Here is a 17,975-nt window from a genome sequence, read left to right on the forward strand (position 1 = left end):
TCACCCAAGCTTAAATTCGTGCTAAAATTTAACTTCTGAGCTGCAGGCATTTATCTCCAACTGCCTACTCAGCACCCCGTTATAGATATGTCATTGACACCTCAGACTCATCACATCCAAAACAAGTGTTTCTTCCTTCCCACATCTCCTTTGGCTTTCCCTGGCCAGATAGATGGCGCCACCAGTTGTTGAGCCAGAAACCAGGAGTTATTCTTTGTTCCTTCCTCTACTGTCTACCCTTTCTCTCTCCCACATCTGATCACAGAATCCTGCTGAGTTTGTCTTCTAGATAACACCTAAATGACCACCTGTTCTCTCCTCCTCCACTGCTTCCAGACTTCTGTCGTCTGTCACCAGGACTGGATTAGTTTCACAGTTGGTCTGTCTGCCTCCAGCTGTCCTCTTTCGGTCCCTTCTTCACGCAGCAGTTAAAGCGATCTTCCCAACACAAACCTGATCTTATCCTAGCGCAACTTTGGCTTCTGATTGCCGTTAGATTTCTCTTGAGTTCAAACTCTTTTACCCAGCTTCTAAGGCCTTTTATTATCTGACTCCTGCTATTCTACTCACTGTCTTGCACTCTGCCCTCCAGCTGTACTGAATTAATTTCAGCACCTTGTATAGCTTTTACCTGGACGGCTCCACACATACCCATCCTTCTACCAGGATCCTCACCCTCCTTGATCCCCAGTCTTTTCTAAATCATCCCTGAGATCTGGATTTAAACTGTACTTCCTCAGGGGCATCTTCCTTGACCCCCTAGGCCAGGTAAGTCTCCTTTCTGCCTCTCTTATCCCCACTTCTTTGCTAATACTCTTACGATAAAACTGATCACATTTTATTATAATTACTTGTTGATCTGTCTTCCCTGCTGGACTGTGAGCTCCATGAAGGCAGAGACCAGCCATTGTCATATCCTCAGTACTTAAAAACAGTGCCTGACAAAGGATTTGAACAGATGCTGAAACAAGGAGATAAATGGATGGCAAATAAACACATGCGAAGATATTCAGCAGTATTAGTTGTTAAGGAAATGCAAGTAAAAATCACAGAATGGCTAAATTAAAAAGGTTTACCTCGCCAAGTGTTGGCAAGGATGTAGAGTAACTGGAGCTCTCACATGCTGCTGGTGCAGCTGTACAATGGTGCACCCACTTTTGAAAACTGTTTGGCAGTTCCTTAAAAAGTTAGATATACACCTACCATACAACCCAGCCATTTCATTCCTAGTATTTATCCGAGAGAAATGAAAACATGTGTCTACACAAAGGCTTGTGAATGAATGTTTATTACAGCTTTATTTGTAATAGCCCCAAATTGGAAACAATTCAAATGTCCATCGAATAGTTAACAGATAAACAAATTGTGGTATGTTGATGTGGTAGAATACTACATTGCAACAACATGGATGAAAAAAGAATTATAGTGAAGAAAAACCAAGACCGTAAGAGTATGTAGTATTTGATTCTATTTATATAAAATTCTAGAAGAAGCATATAATTTTTTAGTGACAGAAAACAGTTCAGTGGTTGCCTCGCATTGGGCGGGAGGATGGAAGGAGGGATGGATTACAAAGGAATACGAGGAAACTTTTGGGGGTAATAGATATGTTTATTATTTTCAGTGCCATGGTGGTTTCATGGGTTTATATATAAGTCAGCTGATCAAATTCAGCATTTTAAATACATGCATTTTAGTGTATGTCAATTATACTTTAATAAAGCCATCCCCACCCCCCACCTCCCCCCCTGAAAAACCTGCAGCCCATAAGAGGCCCTCAGAATTCATTTGTGGAAAGGAAAAGAGGCTACCACTGGTGATGTGGAAATGTTTCTAGAGGAGTGAAAGATCGAGGGGGTCAGATTGTGCTGGGCCTTGAAGGTCAGGCAGAAGAATTTGAATGTTGTCCAGGGAAGCAATTTTGGAGTTTTATGATCACAGCCATGATATAGTGAAAGCAGTGTTTTACGAAAATCCTTTTGGCAGCAGCATGCAGGACAAAGGGATTGGAAAGGCAATCAAAAAGACCAGTCAAAAGATGTTGACATGGGCTTCCCTGGTGGCGCAGTGGTTGGGGGTCCGCCTGCCGATGCAGGGGGCGCGGGTTCGTGCCCCGGTCCGGGAGGATCCCGTGTGCCGCGGAGCAGCTGGGCCCGTGAGCCGTGGCCACTGGGCCTGCGCGTCCGGAGCCTGTGCTCCGCGACGGGAGGGGCCGCGGCGGTGGGAGGCCCGCGTACCGCCAAAAAAAAAAAAAAAAAAAAAGTTGACGTGATCTGTGCATGGGATGATGATAAGGGCCTGGCCTAGAGTGATGGCCTTGGCTTGGAAAGGAAGGGACAATAGGAAAGATAATCTGAAGATAGAATTGTCAAGACTTGACTTAATACAGAAGAAGGAATAAGTTCTTTGCTGAACATCTACTATGGATTAGACATGGATTTAAGCAATTTCACAAAGTTATTCCTGTTTTTTTAGAGAAGACTGATAGTTATCTCTAAAATGTAAAGAATGAAGGAGAGCTTTGTTTGCCTTGAAAATAATCCTAGGAGGACTGTTAGGTCCTTAAGGAAAGACGTTTTCAGATACGCTTCAGCTTCTAGTCTGATACAGCAGTGACTGAATTTAGCACTTGAGTACTTTCAGTACTTCAGTTCTCCTTTTTCTTCTGTTTTATCGATGGTACAGACTGGAGGCCAGGATCCTCAACTGCTGTCCACGTAATCTTCCTGAAACTGAGCTAAACTACCTTTCCTTGACTTTCCCTTAGGAACGGATTTTTTCAACCTGAAAATATTAATTTACTATACTCAGCCCTTGAGGTCCTTGCTAACCGACTGAAGCCAGGAGAGCCTGACCAAGCTTTGGAGGAGCTGCTTAGGTGGGTCAGACCACATATCCCTGAGTGTTGTCCCAAGAAACTCCTAGGAATAAGATTGGCAAGATTTCTTGGAGATAACTTGGTATTTTCAGTGACTTTTCCTCATTTTTGTGAGCTTTCTCATGTGTGTATTCAGATATATCCTGAAGCATTAGAAACTGTTGAATTAATCAAACTAAATCTTTATGCACCCTTCATCCTGTAAAGTTCGCCTTTTCAGGTAATGTTGATGAAAGCACTGGCCATCTGTAGTCAGCTCTTGATTATCCAGGGACCTACTCTGTCTCCTAGTAGGGTTGGGTAATTAGGTAGCAGTTAGTTACCACTGATTACCTGTCCATTTCCCTCATCTTGGAAGAAAAGGAGCCTAGGCCGAGGGCACAGGAGGTGAGAAGGAGCTCTAAGGGGCACAGCTTCCAGCCTCTACCCCAGCTTCAACCAGAGCACCTTGGTCTTTCCCTTACCTCCCCTGATAGCCTAGGCCATCACTGGGTCCACAGTCAATGCTTGTCATTCCTGCCTATAGAGCCTTATTTCATTTTCAATACAGTACTTTTAAATTTGTTTGAATTCCTTTCCACCAATCAATCAGGAGTTGACTCTAGTTTTATTTCACCTACAGTTTTGGATTAATTGTGACTCACATCTGCCATTACTTCAGAGCATTGAAAGCTAGCCATTTATGGTACATTTATTAGAAGCTCTGCTTTCTCTGCCTTATCATTTCCTTTCACTTTGTCCCTATGAACCCAGAACTTAAACATTATTCTCAGTGTGTTGCATAATGCCTTAAAGAGCAAGTAATTTATTCTACACTGAGAATAATATAGTCAGCATGGCCTATGCTAGCATTTGGGTATCTTGGCATATATGACCTCTTCAAGGCCATCATTCCATCCGCTGAGCTCTGGCCTCCATGCCCTAACTTTCTTTATACAAAGTTATAGTCTCTGTAAGGTCTTGAAAGAAGGTTCTACTAAAGCCCCTGCAAATGAGGAGGATTCTGATTAGACCATCAAGCATTTAAGCAGACTTGGATAACTCATGGATTTAGACACATCTGTAATACTTGTGGTGTTGTTTTTTATTTTTTTTCTTGTCTCCTTACAGCCAGAGCTTCCATTACTTGCAGAATTTCCATCTCAGCATTCCCAGTTTCCAGTGTGCTCTTTATCTCATCAGACTTTTGATGGTCATTTTGGAGAAATCTACAGCTCCTACTCAGAACAAAGGAAAAATTGGTGATGGGCCATATCCTCTTTTTTCTTTCATGAATAGACCTGTAAACTTAGGGCTTCCTAGGACCTTGTAAATTTTATAAGCAAATCTGTCCATAACTCTGGATGTGCTCTCTTGCTATACCAAGAAGGACATTTTTCCAGAAGGAGCTATGTCTGATGTCTGCTGACATTGACTGGACTGAGTGTGGTTAGTTCAGTTGGCTAGATTTTGTTTGGCTTTTGTTTGTGTCCTTTTTTTTTTTTTTTCCCCTTAAGTATCTGAGACATTTGACTGAAAGACATAAACCGTGAAGTTAATAAAATGGGAGAGAGAGGAGAAATCAGAATTAAGTGTAAAGAAAGGTTTGGCCCCATCCCTGATCTTTTTCTTTCTTTCTTTCCTTCTTTTATTTTATTTTATTTTTTTTATTTTTTTTTTTTTTGCGGCACACGGGCCTCTCACTGTTGTGGCCTCTCCCGTCGCGGAGCACAGGCTCCGGACGCGCAGGCTCAGCGGCCATGGCTCACGGGCCCACCCACTCCACGGCATGCGGGATCTTCCTGGACCGGGGCACGAACCCATGTCCCCTGCATTGGCAGGCAGACTCTCAACCACTGCGCCACCAGGGAAGCCCCCTTCTTTTATTTTTTTAAAATTTTTATTTATTTATTTTTGGCTGCGTCGGGTCTTAGTTGTGGCACGCAGGATCTTTCGTTGCAGCGCACGGGCTTCTCTCTAGTTGTGGCGCGAGGGCTTTTCTCTAGTTGTGGTGTGCCGGCTTAGTTGCCCCGTGGCATGTGGGATCTTAGTTCCCTGACCAGGGATCGAACCGGCGTCCTCTGCATTGCAAGACGGATTCTTAATCGCTGGACCACCAGGGAAGTCCCCCTGATCTTTTTCTTTAACTATCTTTTGACATAGCTCTTGGAATGCATCTCACTGATACAACTTAATTGGCAGCACAGACAGAAAGCAAGGAGAACATGCAAAACAAACCTTTATTATTCCCTGTTGTTTAAAAGGGGAGGGTTTGGTATGAATCTAGGAAGCAGCCACTGCTTGTTGGCCTGCCAAGGAGGAGCTGAGATGGACTTCCCACTGCCCAGCAGCATTCCTTTTCTCTGTGTGTCTGTGTGGTTCACGTTTGTGTCAAGACAGGGTAAGAGGGTGCGACATGTTGAGTCTTAGAGAAATGGGTTTATTTCTGGTAGAAGAACCAGTAGAGCAGGAATTCATGACAGCTTTTTTTCAAATTGTCTGTTAGCCCAGGAACGTCATAGTAAATATAAAGGAATAATCCCTTTGGTCAGTAATCATCCCCAAAAGCCTGCAAAACAAGAGTGAAGTTCATTTTCCATGAATGAGATATCTTTGCCTTGTTTCTCCAACAGCTTCCCTGGCCAGACAGTTCCTTTTCCGGGTGTGGCCAAGTGGGGAGAAAGAGAAGAGCGGCATTCCTAATGACCAGCTCCAGGCTTTGCTTAGGTGAGAGGCTCAGTTTCTGTCCACAAGCCAAATAGCCTTCCATTTTGCCACTGTTCAGATCCCTTGTCTGGTCAAAAACTGAGAAATTACCTTGGTTAGGGGTAACTTGGAAGCAGTGAAGTAGGTTTGAAATTAACATAATTTGGAATATGTGGATTGTCAGATCTTCTTGTTCTGTTTTATACTGTCAGCTAGTTCTTTATTAAATCAAATCATAGAGGAAGTGGGGGAGTCTGCTGTTGTATCCTGCCTTGTTAACCAGTGAGTCAGATATTTATTATTGCCTACCATATCCAAGACACAGCCATCACTTTCAAGGTGTCTAACTGTATTTCCAACTGAGACATCATTTCCTTTACCTCCTGACAAGTATTTGGAATCCTTATTAAAAATAAGTATTGGGAGTTCCCTGGCGGTCCAGTGGTTAAGACTTGGCGCTTCCACTGCTATGGCCCCAGGTTCAGTCCCTGGTTGGGGAACTAAGATCCCACAAACCACGTGGTGCAGCCAAAAAATAAAAAAAAATAAAGTAAAATAAATGCTAATAGTTGTTTTAAAGTTTAGTACCTGGTAGTGTCTCAAGAAAGAAATCTTGATTTAGGAATTCTGTAACATGCATTCATACTCCTATGGCTGTCAATGCAGCATCTACCTGGAGCACACAGACAGTGTTCTGAAGGCCATAGAGGAGATCGCTGGTGTTGGTGTCCCGGAGCTGATCAGCTCTCCTAAAGAGGCATCTTCCTCCACATTCCCTACACTGACCAGGTAAGGGAGTACTCTCCTCTTGTTCTCTCCCTAAGTTAGAATCACACTGTCTAATGTATGTAGTTTCCAAATAACTACCTTACTCTTCATCTAGTTCTGATACAGAGGGTAGGTACAATCATTCATTCAACACACACAGTGTCTACTGTGCATTCTCTCCAAGCAGCTCTTAGCCAGCCCATGTGAAAGGACCTTACTGAGGAATGAATTTTCAGTAGTTACAGTCTTCAGCGGCATTGGATATTTAATCACCAGACTTCTATCAGTGCTTTCATCCTTTAAATGTGAAATTACTTTTCCAGTATTTTAGCCATCTTTAGAAGGATACAGTGATTGTTGTATCTAACCATATATGTCTCACTTAATGGGTTTTGTGTCTCATAATATCAGTGGTTATCTGACACTCGTATGGTCTTCACAGTTTATAACACACTCTTACATCGTTTATCTCACTTGATCCTTTTGATGAATCTGTGAGGTAGGTATCATTACCCCTGTTTCACTGATGAGAAAAATGAGTGTTAGGGGGCTTGCTCAGTTGATACAGGCAATAAAGTAAATATGGAACTAGGAACTTAAACTCAGATCTTCTCACCACTACTTTCCTGCTGTTTACCACTACACTCACCCGTCATGAACTTAATCCTCTGATTTTACAGGTCATCTTCTCGGCTCATTTCTAAATCCTTCCCACTCTCACGTCCTCTTAGGGTGGACCCTAGTGAAAGGACATTCAGAGAGGTGGGGAGGGAAATAACTTTTGGTTCCCTGGCTTCTTCCCAGGACTTTGTTTCTGAGCAGTGCATCATTGTGTGGGCATCATCCTTTTCTCTTCTAGGCACACGTTTGTCATTTTCTTCCATGTGATGATGGCTGAACTAGAGAAGACAGTGAAAGGTCTTCAGGCTGGAACAGCAGCAGACTCGGAGCAGGTAAGTCAGATATTCCCACCCCAAGAAGTAGACTCTGGATTACTGGGAAGCTGCTGATTCTTCTACGCCTTGGGTCCAGAATTTTCTCCTAAGCTATTTCCTTCGAGTTACTAAGATCCAGGATTTTTTTTTCAAAGAGCTTCTGGTTTAATTTCCTTTCCCTCTGGTTGGAAGTGAGGATTGGGCTCTGTTTTCCCTGGCTACTTCCCAGGGGACTTGGGACTCCATAGACCTAGTCTGGAAAAAAATATCTTTGGTTGCAGCCTCATATACCGGGCTGCAACTTGTGATCTGGCATGAGGTGAGCAAGCCTGTTTGAGATGCTGTGGTAGCCTGGGCCTTGGTAGCCTGCTAACCAGAACCGAGCTAGCCTGCTGGGAGATAGGGCTTGCCTAGGGAATCAGAGAAGCCACAGGGAGCTGATGGCCCAGAGGTGTGTTGCAGAGGCTTTTTCCTACTTGGAAATTATTGAAGAGAGGTCCTCTTATTAGAAAGTCTCTATAAGATACCCTAATGTTACCATATACATGCAGGCCTCAGAACCATCTTGTGGGTGCACTGGTTGCCACATCTCTGTAGGAGGATAATTGGCTTAAATCTCTGTATAACTGTGTAGTTCAAGAACCATATATTAGTAGGAGTACAGTAAGAGAAGTATTTGGCTGTGATTCAGAGGTGTGTGTATATTTGGCTGCCTCTAGATTCATGAAGAGAAGCTCCTCTACTGGAACATGGCTGTTCGAGACTTCAGTATCCTCATCAACCTGATAAAGGTGAGCATGGAAGCTCCTTATCTCATCTCACTGGCTAATTGCAGGAACCACCAAGGGGCCTGGCTTCCAAACTGGACTCTCCCCAGCCTCCCTTGGGGATCTGCTTCCCACATCTTCTTCCCTATGCCCCACCCACCCTGGATAACCCCTTCCCCTCTTCCTGAGCAGTGTCTTTTCCTTCTCTGCCTTCCTCCTTCCCATCTGTGCCACAGCACTTACTATTTAATGGGTCCTTCCCCGTGTCATCGCCACCACCACCCTGCCGTGGGTCTGAGCACATTCCCCACTGTGTCCCTCTTCCCACCTGAGTGCCTTCTTTATCCCTCACACATACTCTGTGCTCTCCCCCACTCCATGATTTTGCTCAGACTGTTTCTCCAGCTTAGAATGTTGCTCTCTCTCCTTTCTGCCTCATCTACTCTTTCTTCAGGCTTCAGATCAAGGTTTGGGGCCTCTGCAATGCCATCTTCTTAACATTCCCAGTTGGAATCAATTCCTTGTTCCTCTCAGCTCCCCTGTTCCTTTTCTTGAACTTCAGTTACAGGGATTCCTTCGTTCTGCTTTGTAATTGACTTGTTGACATATTGGCCTGCCTTCTTCATTTTAGACGTCTCTGCAACACTCAGAGCTGTGCTTTGCATGGTGGGGAGGAGGCTGGGGTGCTCAGAGGAGCAGGCTTCAGCTTTGGTTTCTTGTCCTTCATCTCTACAGGTGTTTGACAGCCGTCCTGTTCTGCATGTATGTTTGAAGGTGAGACCGGCCCTCTTTAGTGTTTATCCTTCCTGTGAGTTAACTGAGTGGAATTGCTTAATACCTTGACCAAAAGCCAGTCTCCAGAATCTGTGCTATCAGATAGTCTAGAAAAGACCATGGATATGTTTTCCCATACTAGTTGGATGACAAGAGAAACCAATTTTACTATGAGTTTGAAAACTTAGTCTTAGAAATAGGATTAGTGGCTTCAGGAGCAGTAGTCACTCCCTGCCATTCCTTCCCAGGCAATAGAAAGGAAGGAGGAGTGGGTGATTGCTCTTTTTAAAGCCCATGTATGGCCTTATCAATGTGGGAGCTGGTGTTCTGGTATCTGCTGAACTCCTCTGCCGGGGGATATCCCAGATTAGCCATAGATTTGATGGTAAACCCATCAAATCTTTGATAGCTTAAGAGCTAAAGAACACTATAGGGAGAATGCTTCTAGGCCCACTCTTGACAGTTCCTTCTTGTGGATGGTGCCCCATTCTCATTATCTCCTGGCTTCTCTCTTCCTCTTTACTCACTCCACCCTGGTGCCATTATGGGAGATGGGTGAGAAGGGGGAGTCATTTACCTGATTGGTAAATTGGGCAAGTGGTCATGTGCTTTCTCAGCTCTACGCAGTTCTTTCCTCTTGAGAGTAAGGTGTCCTCAGGGAGCTGGGATTCCCCTCTGTTCCTCTGTGCCCTCATTCTCAAGCTGAGCAACACCCCTGTGCATTGACTGTGTCTGGGGTAGGTAAGTCTGCCTAATTCTGGGGCTTAGTTAGCAGGCCCATTTAGCTTTTGCATTAAGCTACATTCTCCAAATTAACCTTTTGGACCCTTTCCAATTTATTTTTTATATATAAAAATAAGAAAATAAACCCCCTGGTCTGGGAAATGTTATGCTGCCTGAGGCAGGGGCCTTTCAGGTAAAAGACCTCAGCTAGAGGTCATCACCAGTGTGTCTCTTCTCTTCTTCAGTACGGGCGTCTCTTTGTGGAAGCATTTCTGAAGCAGTGTATGCCTCTCCTAGACTTCAGTTTTAGAAAACATCGGGTAAGAACTGAGAACAGAGAGCAAAAATATGCCCTGTACAGTTGTTCAGAAGATATGTCCACGGCGATTCCTGGGCTGGCATGGGGGTGGTCCCCTTGCCCAGGTTCTGGGCCACAGATCTGCTTAGGTACTTCTGGTCACTTCACCTATCCCCAGAGATGCCCATGTAGGACTGAATATTCCATAGTACGTCCGCCTTCCTACTTCTCCTACAGACTTGAGGATGGTTGTTCTTTTTAGCTTGATTTTATTGTGCTACTGCAGTCCCAGGACCTCACATATTAGTGTGTCATTTGCTTATTCCTGTGTGCTTCTCTAAGTCTGGTCTTGGGAATTTAAAAACAAAACAAACGAACGAAAAAAACCTCATTTGTGTCTTAAACTCTTGTTATAACGGAGTCTTGAGAGTTTTTTACCCAAGTGGGATCCAAGACTAGAGTAGTGAAATAAGAATAGAAACAGGGGCTCCCCTGGCAGTCCAGTGGTGAAGACTTCACGCTTCCACTGTAGGGGGTGCGGGTTCCATCCCTGGTCGGGGAACTAAGGTCCCGCGTGCCCCACAGTGCAGCCAAAAATTTTAATTTAAAAATAAAAAGAACAGAAACAGAGATGATTACTTCTTACACATACTTAGCAAGTTGAACTTTGCAAAACACTCTCACAATATTTGGTTGGTCCCTCATAACTCAGAAAGATAAAGGAGAGGATAGCCAGTGATCACTCCTCCTCCTATTTTAGGGCCAAATTAAGATAATTGTCTAGCATAATCTTGAAAAATTGTGAATCACTATGTTGTACACCTGAAACATATTGTAAATCAACTATACCTCAATTTTAAAAAAAGAAGAGATGATTATCCATATACAGCTGGAACCCGCAGGCTTGATCCTCTTTGGAACCCTTGGTTGCAAGAATATCTTGCATATAAAATGAAATGAGAACGTTTCATATGGCACTTACAAATGTTGTTGGTTATAGGAAGATGTTCTGAGTTTACTGGAAACCTTCCAGTTGAATACAAGGCTGCTTCATCACCTGTGTGGGCATTCCAAGGTAAGATGGAAAGCAGGTCACACCACCAACCCACCTGTTGGTTTAATCTGTGGTTGTGATTTTGGAGATCCGTGGGCTCCAGTGCCTTTTTCCTTTTTTACCTCTCTTGAGCCTTTATTTCTGGGACTATGTCTGTCCAAAGGCAGTTTATTCAGAGTGGTCAAATCCTCAGTTGCTGGCAGAGATTGGGTAATCATCTAGAGGGGAATTTCTGCATCTGAAATTTGACTCAAACTCCATAGCCCTGTTTCCTCCAGGAGCGCTTCTTTGGTGAGAGAATGTTGGTGAATGTGTAACTGCTACAAAGTACTCTGGGCAGGAGGAATATTATGTAAGTGATGACTCTGCTGGAGACAAGAGGTAGTTCTAAAAGCAGCTGTTTTTAGAGCTTTTCAGCTGTACTACTTACTTGTCAAGGAACACATCTGTCTCTTGTGAGAACATTTTAGCATTAAAGGACTTTTCCACTTGAAGCCTGGAGTTGAGCCAGTCATTTTTTGTGTGAAGGAACACAGAACCATGGAGTGCTGCAGTCACTGGCAAGCCCAGTTCCTGTTGTTCATTTCCTCCCCTGGTTCTAACTTTTTAAGGTGCTGAACAGTGGAATTTTATAAGGACTCCCTCAGCTAAACAGGGATACTCTCTGTTGTTTAATATCAGTAGAATATACATTCAAGAATATTTTACGTAAATTCATTGATAACTGATCAATAAGAGGTTATGAAGAGGAACCGTGAAGTGTTGGTGGTATGTCTTCTAGGCTCTTTTAGCTTGAAGGACAGCTGCCATTCTCTTCGGAATACTCTGCCGGACTACTGCTCTTTGATGGAACATGTCTCTGGCCTGTACTGGCAGGGCATATGGTCTTGTTCAGTGTTCAAGGTGTCAGGAATTCAAAAGTTTCTGTATAGGAAATGTGAAAGCATGATGATAAACCCAGATGAGTTGGATGCATTTGTTTCCATTCAGATTCACCAGGACACGAAACTCACCAAGCATGTGCCTTTGCTCAAAAAGACCCTGGAGCTGTTAGTTTGCAGAGTGAAAGCCATGCTCATCCTCAACAATTGCCGAGAGGCTTTTTGGCTGGGCAATCTCAAAAACCGGGACTTGCAGGTAAGCCTGGGAGCCCGCCAGTAGTAATCTCCTACTTCCTTTCTTTGTGAGAGCATTGGAAAGTATCTAAGGAAGGTCACCTAAGCCCCACTCTCTCAATACTCAAAACTGCTTTTCTCAAATCTGTGACTGTTTAGCTCTTAACGTTAGGGTACATTGCCTTTGGGCCCTGGTTGCAGGTTGCACTCCTCATCCCAGGCAGCGAAGGCACCAAAACATACCATTGATATCAACAAGGCCTCAGACATAGAGGAGCAGATCAGGAAAACCTCCTTCCATAGCTAGAGGGATACCTTTAAGCCCTAATGTGGGTAGATTTAGAATATTTTTGTATATAAAACTTTGTTTGTTTAGTTATTTTGGGTTTTTTCCCCTAAAACCAGTCTGTCTTGTTCCTGAAATTATTCTCTGGCTAATTTTAACAAATGAGCATTTCTTAGTTCTTTCAATTGACTGACTGACTGGCTGAAATCTTGTTTTGCTTATACTACTACTTTGGAGTTATAGCATTTTTCAAATACAGTGCAAGCCCTCCTCATTCATGCTTACAACATCTGAGTCTTAAAATCTTATATACGACAAAAAAAAAAAAAAAAAAATCTGGGCTTCCCTGGTGGCACAGTGGTTGAGAGTCTGCCTGCCGATGCAGGGGACACGGGTTCGTGCCCTGGTCCAGGCGGATCCCACATGCCGTGGAGCCATGGCCGCTGAGCCTGCAGTGGGAGAGGCCACGACAGTGAGAGGCCCGCGTACCGCAAAAAAAAAAAAGAAAAGAAAAGAAAAAATCTTATGTATGAAAAGAATAGCTCCCCAGAGAATTAGCTTCCTTTCTTCACTTCAATCTCTTGCTTCCATGAGAAAATTGAAGCTCAGCAAAGTTAAGTAAACTTATCATTCAGCCATAAGTGAGTGGAGCAAGGGTTTGAGTCCAAACAGTCCTGATCCAGATTTGATGTTCTTAAACCATTTTAGTGTACCATCCTTTAGCCTCTACATGGCCATTTGTGATTGGTGTGTTGGTGTTCATGCTCATATACCTTAAGGTATTTGGGAAACTTTAGAACCATATTCAGCATTACCTGAAAGAGTCACCAATACAGTCTGGTCTTGTAAAACTAGTATGATATTAGAATACAAAGATGAACCTTTAAAACTACATATTGTATCAGAGCCACAAGCATCTTAGAAATCTTGGGTTGATTATCACTTCTCTAGATACTGGATCACAGGTTGGTGTCCGTGTTTGACCATATTTGAATGACTGAATATCTTTCTTTGCTTTGTCTATAAACTAAGCCTTTCTCCCCTTGAGACCCCATATGTGATCATTTATAACCCACTGTTTGTCCTGGCCCATTCACATTCAGGGTGAAGAGATTATATCCCAGAATTCCCAGGAGAGCACAGCAGATGAGAGTGAGGATGATACGTCATCCCAGGTCTCCAAGAGCAAAGGAACAGAGGTATGTCTGTAAAAGGCACCAGAGTGGCATTGATGGTAGAGAGTGCAGAATTTTCCCTGCTTGATTTTATAATCAGATACCTCTATGCCCATCTCCATTCCCTCCAAAAAAGCTTCTGTGCTGATGTGAATTCTGTGGGAGCCAGAAAAAAACCCACACGATATTATAATCACTCAATATTTTAATCACAACTTGAGTATCTGGAGTTGTTTTTAGCATATGTTATAGAGTTGAAAGTTCCCTTCCATTATAGCCTCCTGAATTCATATCTGAAACCATTTTAGAGGGGAGATAAGAAGAGGTCAAAGTGTTCTCTAAGTGTTGAGAAGAATGAGTTAAACCATTTAAACATGTTGTTTGAATATCTAAAATAGAAATGTGAAAGCTAAAGCACAGAATCAAAAGCTGCTACCACTGAGGACTAAAGTAAGAGTAGGAGTCCTTATGCTCTTTTGGGCTACTACCAATGCTTTTGAGACTTTAAAGGAAGCTAAAGAAAAATGGATATATTTATTAAAGTTTGTTACAATGCAGGTGGGTTATAGATACAGAGAAGCTGAGATTTAAGAACCCCTGCTGTGGATACAGTTTGTAATGCAATTTGAGGCTGATGCGTAAGGACTATTTAGTATGAAAAATTCTTTTATTACATGGTCCTCTGTTTTATTTGTATAGAATATCTCCACCTTGTTCTGATAAAAAAGTTTTATGGCTTTCTTTTTTTCCCTATAAATTTATTTATTTATTTATTTTTGGCTGCGTTGGGTCTTTGTTGCTGCATGCGGGCTTTCGCTAGTTGCGGCGAGCGGGGCCTACTCTTCGTTGTGGTGCACGGGCTTCTCATTGCGGTGGCTTCTGTTTGTTGCAGAGCACGGGCTTCAGTAGTTGTGGCACGCGGGCTTAGTTGCTCCGCGGCATGTGGGATCTTCCCAGACTAGGGCTCGAACCCGTCTCCCCTGCATTGGCAGGTGGATTCTTAACCACTGCGCCACCAGGGAAGTCCCCATAAAATAGTTTTGAGGCAGACAGTACCCTATTAGTTTGGTGCTTTGTCATAAGCAAGCCTCCCAGATTAGATTTTACAAACCAGAGAGAATTTTACTCTGGATTCCTATTGGATTTTGAATTTAACAAACATTTCATTCTATATTGAATGCCCATTTTGTTCCTATGTCACACACATGCAGTGGAGCTGGAGGGCCGTGGCTTATTTACAAATCATGCATATTTGGTTGGGTTGCAGAATGGCATAAGTCAGTATCAAAATGGCTCCCTCCATCGTCTTGGCTTAGAGGCCATGATACAAGAATGGGGGAGCCTCTGATTCATTCTCAAAAGAATGGTTTAAAACCTATCACTGTTTTTAACAACGATACAATACAGTCATATATGCTGTGGGAGCAGTGTTGCAAGTCATGGCGTCGCCCGGATGACCTAAAATACTTAATTATCCTTTGCCTCTTAGGACGGTGAAGAAGATGAAGCAAGTGATGGAGAAAAGGAGCAAGAGAGTGATGATGACTCTGATTAGACCACAGAATGATACTCCCTCCCCATCTCTGCCAGCTACTTACCATTTTGTGTTCAGGGTTTCAAATCTGCTGTCTGCCTTTCTAACAGGAAGCATCCTATTTTGTCCTTAAAGAAGGGGCTTTATTGAATCAACTTAATTGTGGATTTCACAGGTTGTCTACTAACATCAAAGACCGTGGCTCAGAATTCGAATGTAGTGTTACTTACCAATTTAGGCAAACGTGGCAGTGCTGTGCTAGCCTCCTGAATTCAGGGCAGTGCTGTGACTCTGAGCTTCAGGAGCTAGTTTTGAAACTCTGGATTTATTCTAGAATTTAGGCTTGTACCAGTCTTACAAATAAATTCTGTTTTAAGTTCTGCCTCAGCTACCTCATTCCTATTTTCAAATTTCCTTCATAGATGGAACTGAATTGGTGTTTGTGCAGAGAAATAATGGAGACTGGTACAACACATCAGTTCTACCAATTACAATCATATGTTCCCTATTACAAGGACCCTATTATTTGAGATGAGAAGATATTTTGTGATCTTTTTTGGAGGAGTGACGAATTTCTTTTAATGCCCAAAGAAAGTCGAATGTTTGGCTGCTTTTTAAATTTTTGGTGGTCATGTAGATATGATAAAGGAGAAAAAGGCAGCATCAAATTCATGTTAACTTTGCATATATAATTTTTATTTTATTTCCACATTATTCTGAGTTATACCTATAATCTAGTTAGAACAATGCTACAAAATTACTTATAGTTTATTAAAAATAGAACATTAGGAGTACATTTCAGGTAAAATGGAGAACTCTCATGTCTTCTGCCAGAAAGCCCAGTTTCAGTGCTGCTACCAAGTTCTTTTTTGCCAGGCTGTAAATATTAATATTTGTTATATTTGTACCCATTTTGTACTCTCTGGTAGTATTAGGGTGTGGCTGGTTAGGTTTTTTTGTTCGTTTTATGGTGGGGGAGGTTATTTGTTTTTGTTTTTTTAAATTAATCGTTGACCCACATACAGATTTTTGACCCCTTCATCCTCATGTACATAGAAATCCATAATCTCCTTCCTTGACACTCTTTGTTTCCCCAACTCATTGTGGTCTTCAGTGTTGAAAAGAGTTCACGGTAGGCTCATTGGTTTATATGGTTTGTTTAATGGTTCTTTATTACATGTACATGTCAATGCTAGTTTGACTCTAAATGGTTGTTCAGCTTTACAGTAGAAATGTTCTCCCTTGCTCTGTCACTGGCCTATTTTTGGACAGGAAGAGAGGAGGGGGGCTCCTGAATTGTCACTGTTTGACTGAAAAGCAAGATGGCTGGGGCAAACACAGTTTCCTTTACACAGAAAGGTCTATGTAAGCTTCAGGCACATAGCAAAAGGCGTGGTGTGAGGAATGGGGATCAGATGGGGACACTTTACTTGGAGTGTTGCAAGGCAAAGGTGCACTTATTGTATGTCGCATACAGCAAGAGGATGGAGCACAGCATCTATTTGCACATGGTCACTGTCATCTGAATCTGAGGCTTCCTTAAGTCCAGTGTGCCCCTGGTGCTCCCGGCTGATGATTTTGTAAACGGCTGACTTGTCTGAAACTCTGAAGGTCCCAGTCCACTTTGGCGGCTGAGCCGTGATGACCCTGCCAAAGACAGAATCCACTCCATTGAGGCAGACAGGCTGAAGCTTCCTGACCAGCCCTTTCTTGTTGTTCATGGTTCAGAGCTCTGACGTGTGGCAGGGCAACTTGGGACTCACCCCAGGCTCCAGGAATAGACTGTCTAGAACTAGAGAGACCTCTTGAAAGCACAGCTGCACTTCAAGATTAGAAGGGGTGTGGGGGAAACAGGGGGAAGCCCTAAAGGGGTGCTTGGAAGGTGTAGGTGTTGTATGCTGCAGCCATTGGAAGCCCTCATCCGGTGGGGTCCATGGTGACCAGAGCTGGTATCCTGCCATTGACAGTCCTAGAGGAGAGGAATCAGAACATGGAATTTTCCTAGCATGCTTTTGGCAAGGGCATGGCTGTTTAAATTCACATCTCTGTCTCATTATTGACTTTAACTTACTCTGTAGTTCTCATGAAAAGATTCCAATAGATGTTAGGATATTAGTAATTCTATAAAGGGCAGTAGAGGATAGTGACAAGTATTGAATCTGGCAACTGCTATGTGTACTTTATTAAACCTTATCACAAGCCTCTGAAGGTAGGTTTGTACCCATTTTACAGATGAGGAAATAGATGTGTCCAAAATGGAGTGTCCCTGTTCAGCATTAGGATCTGTGCTGTGTTGATAACTGCTGAAGTCAGAATCTATGCCTCTCAGGTGGCAGAAGCTGCTGGCATTTCATGATGAGACATTATTTGTGGATGGATGCTCAGAAAGGTGTGTCTTGCCAAATATTTGTGACTCTAAATCCCATGTATTTATACCGTTGGTTCTCAAAGTATGATTCTTTTTTTTTCTTTCATAATTGAGATTTTATTGGTTGTTTTGAGGATCAGTACACAGACATTTCAACTTGTACACAATTCTCAACATACGTACCAAAAACCTAAAAAATCGTGTAGTTGTGATTCTTTTCTGAACAGTTATTCCAGTGACTTTCCAGCTTAAAATTTGGGGGCAAATTTTCCTTCACAGGATATCAAGTACCAATATCTTCAAATATTGATATGCTGTTACATCGTAAGTCCCACTAATTCACAATTTAATAATCACATACACTACATACTCAAATTGTCAGTCGTTCACAGCACATTAACAGTTACTAGAAGAACTGGACTACCACAACCAAAGATGTTACAGAGTGCACAAAATTCTGCCCAGGAGAGCCAAGATCAAGGGGTGAGTGGTTTGCTTTAGGAAACAATTCTACCAAAAACAACGTGGGAAGAGAAGTAATTTAAAGTGTTTAAGACATTAAATGCACAGCTGACTCCAAACTGCCATTTAGTATGCTTTGTATTATAGGATATA

At 42.8% G+C, this 17,975-nt stretch overlaps 2 protein-coding genes across 7 annotated transcripts in view; one reads left to right on the forward strand and one right to left on the reverse strand.

Annotated features, from left to right (window-relative positions):
- The window catches only part of FANCD2 (FA complementation group D2), a gene marked incomplete at its 5' end in the record, with an annotated part of 54,816 nt that extends 39,524 nt beyond the window's left edge, over positions 1-15,292 (forward strand). For all 6 annotated transcript variants that reach the window (XM_082663249.1, XM_082663251.1, XM_082663250.1 and 3 more), the window contains 12 exons: positions 2,768-2,878; positions 3,989-4,119; positions 5,491-5,584; positions 6,230-6,352; positions 7,191-7,284; positions 7,986-8,057; positions 8,769-8,807; positions 9,776-9,850; positions 10,829-10,903; positions 11,873-12,019; positions 13,387-13,482; positions 14,948-15,292. In XM_082663249.1, the coding sequence (XP_082519375.1) occupies positions 2,768-2,878; positions 3,989-4,119; positions 5,491-5,584; positions 6,230-6,352; positions 7,191-7,284; positions 7,986-8,057; positions 8,769-8,807; positions 9,776-9,850; positions 10,829-10,903; positions 11,873-12,019; positions 13,387-13,482; positions 14,948-15,013 (1,123 nt within the window). In that variant the 3' untranslated portion in view covers positions 15,014-15,292. The remainder of the gene's footprint in view (positions 1-2,767; positions 2,879-3,988; positions 4,120-5,490; positions 5,585-6,229; positions 6,353-7,190; positions 7,285-7,985; positions 8,058-8,768; positions 8,808-9,775; positions 9,851-10,828; positions 10,904-11,872; positions 12,020-13,386; positions 13,483-14,947) is intronic.
- Positions 15,293-16,418: 1,126 nt separating this feature from the next.
- On the reverse strand, positions 16,419-16,988 carry FANCD2OS (FANCD2 opposite strand; the record flags this gene model as incomplete). Its single annotated transcript, XM_082663615.1, is given in 4 exon segments — positions 16,419-16,490; positions 16,494-16,526; positions 16,528-16,716; positions 16,720-16,988. Coding segments are annotated over 4 exon segments (528 nt in total). The 5' UTR covers positions 16,954-16,988.
- Positions 16,989-17,975: the final 987 nt, after the last annotated feature.

The sequence above is a fragment of the Grampus griseus genome (genome assembly GCF_964374135.1).
Source record: "Grampus griseus genome assembly, chromosome: 10".
Lineage (NCBI taxonomy): Eukaryota > Metazoa > Chordata > Mammalia > Artiodactyla > Delphinidae > Grampus > Grampus griseus.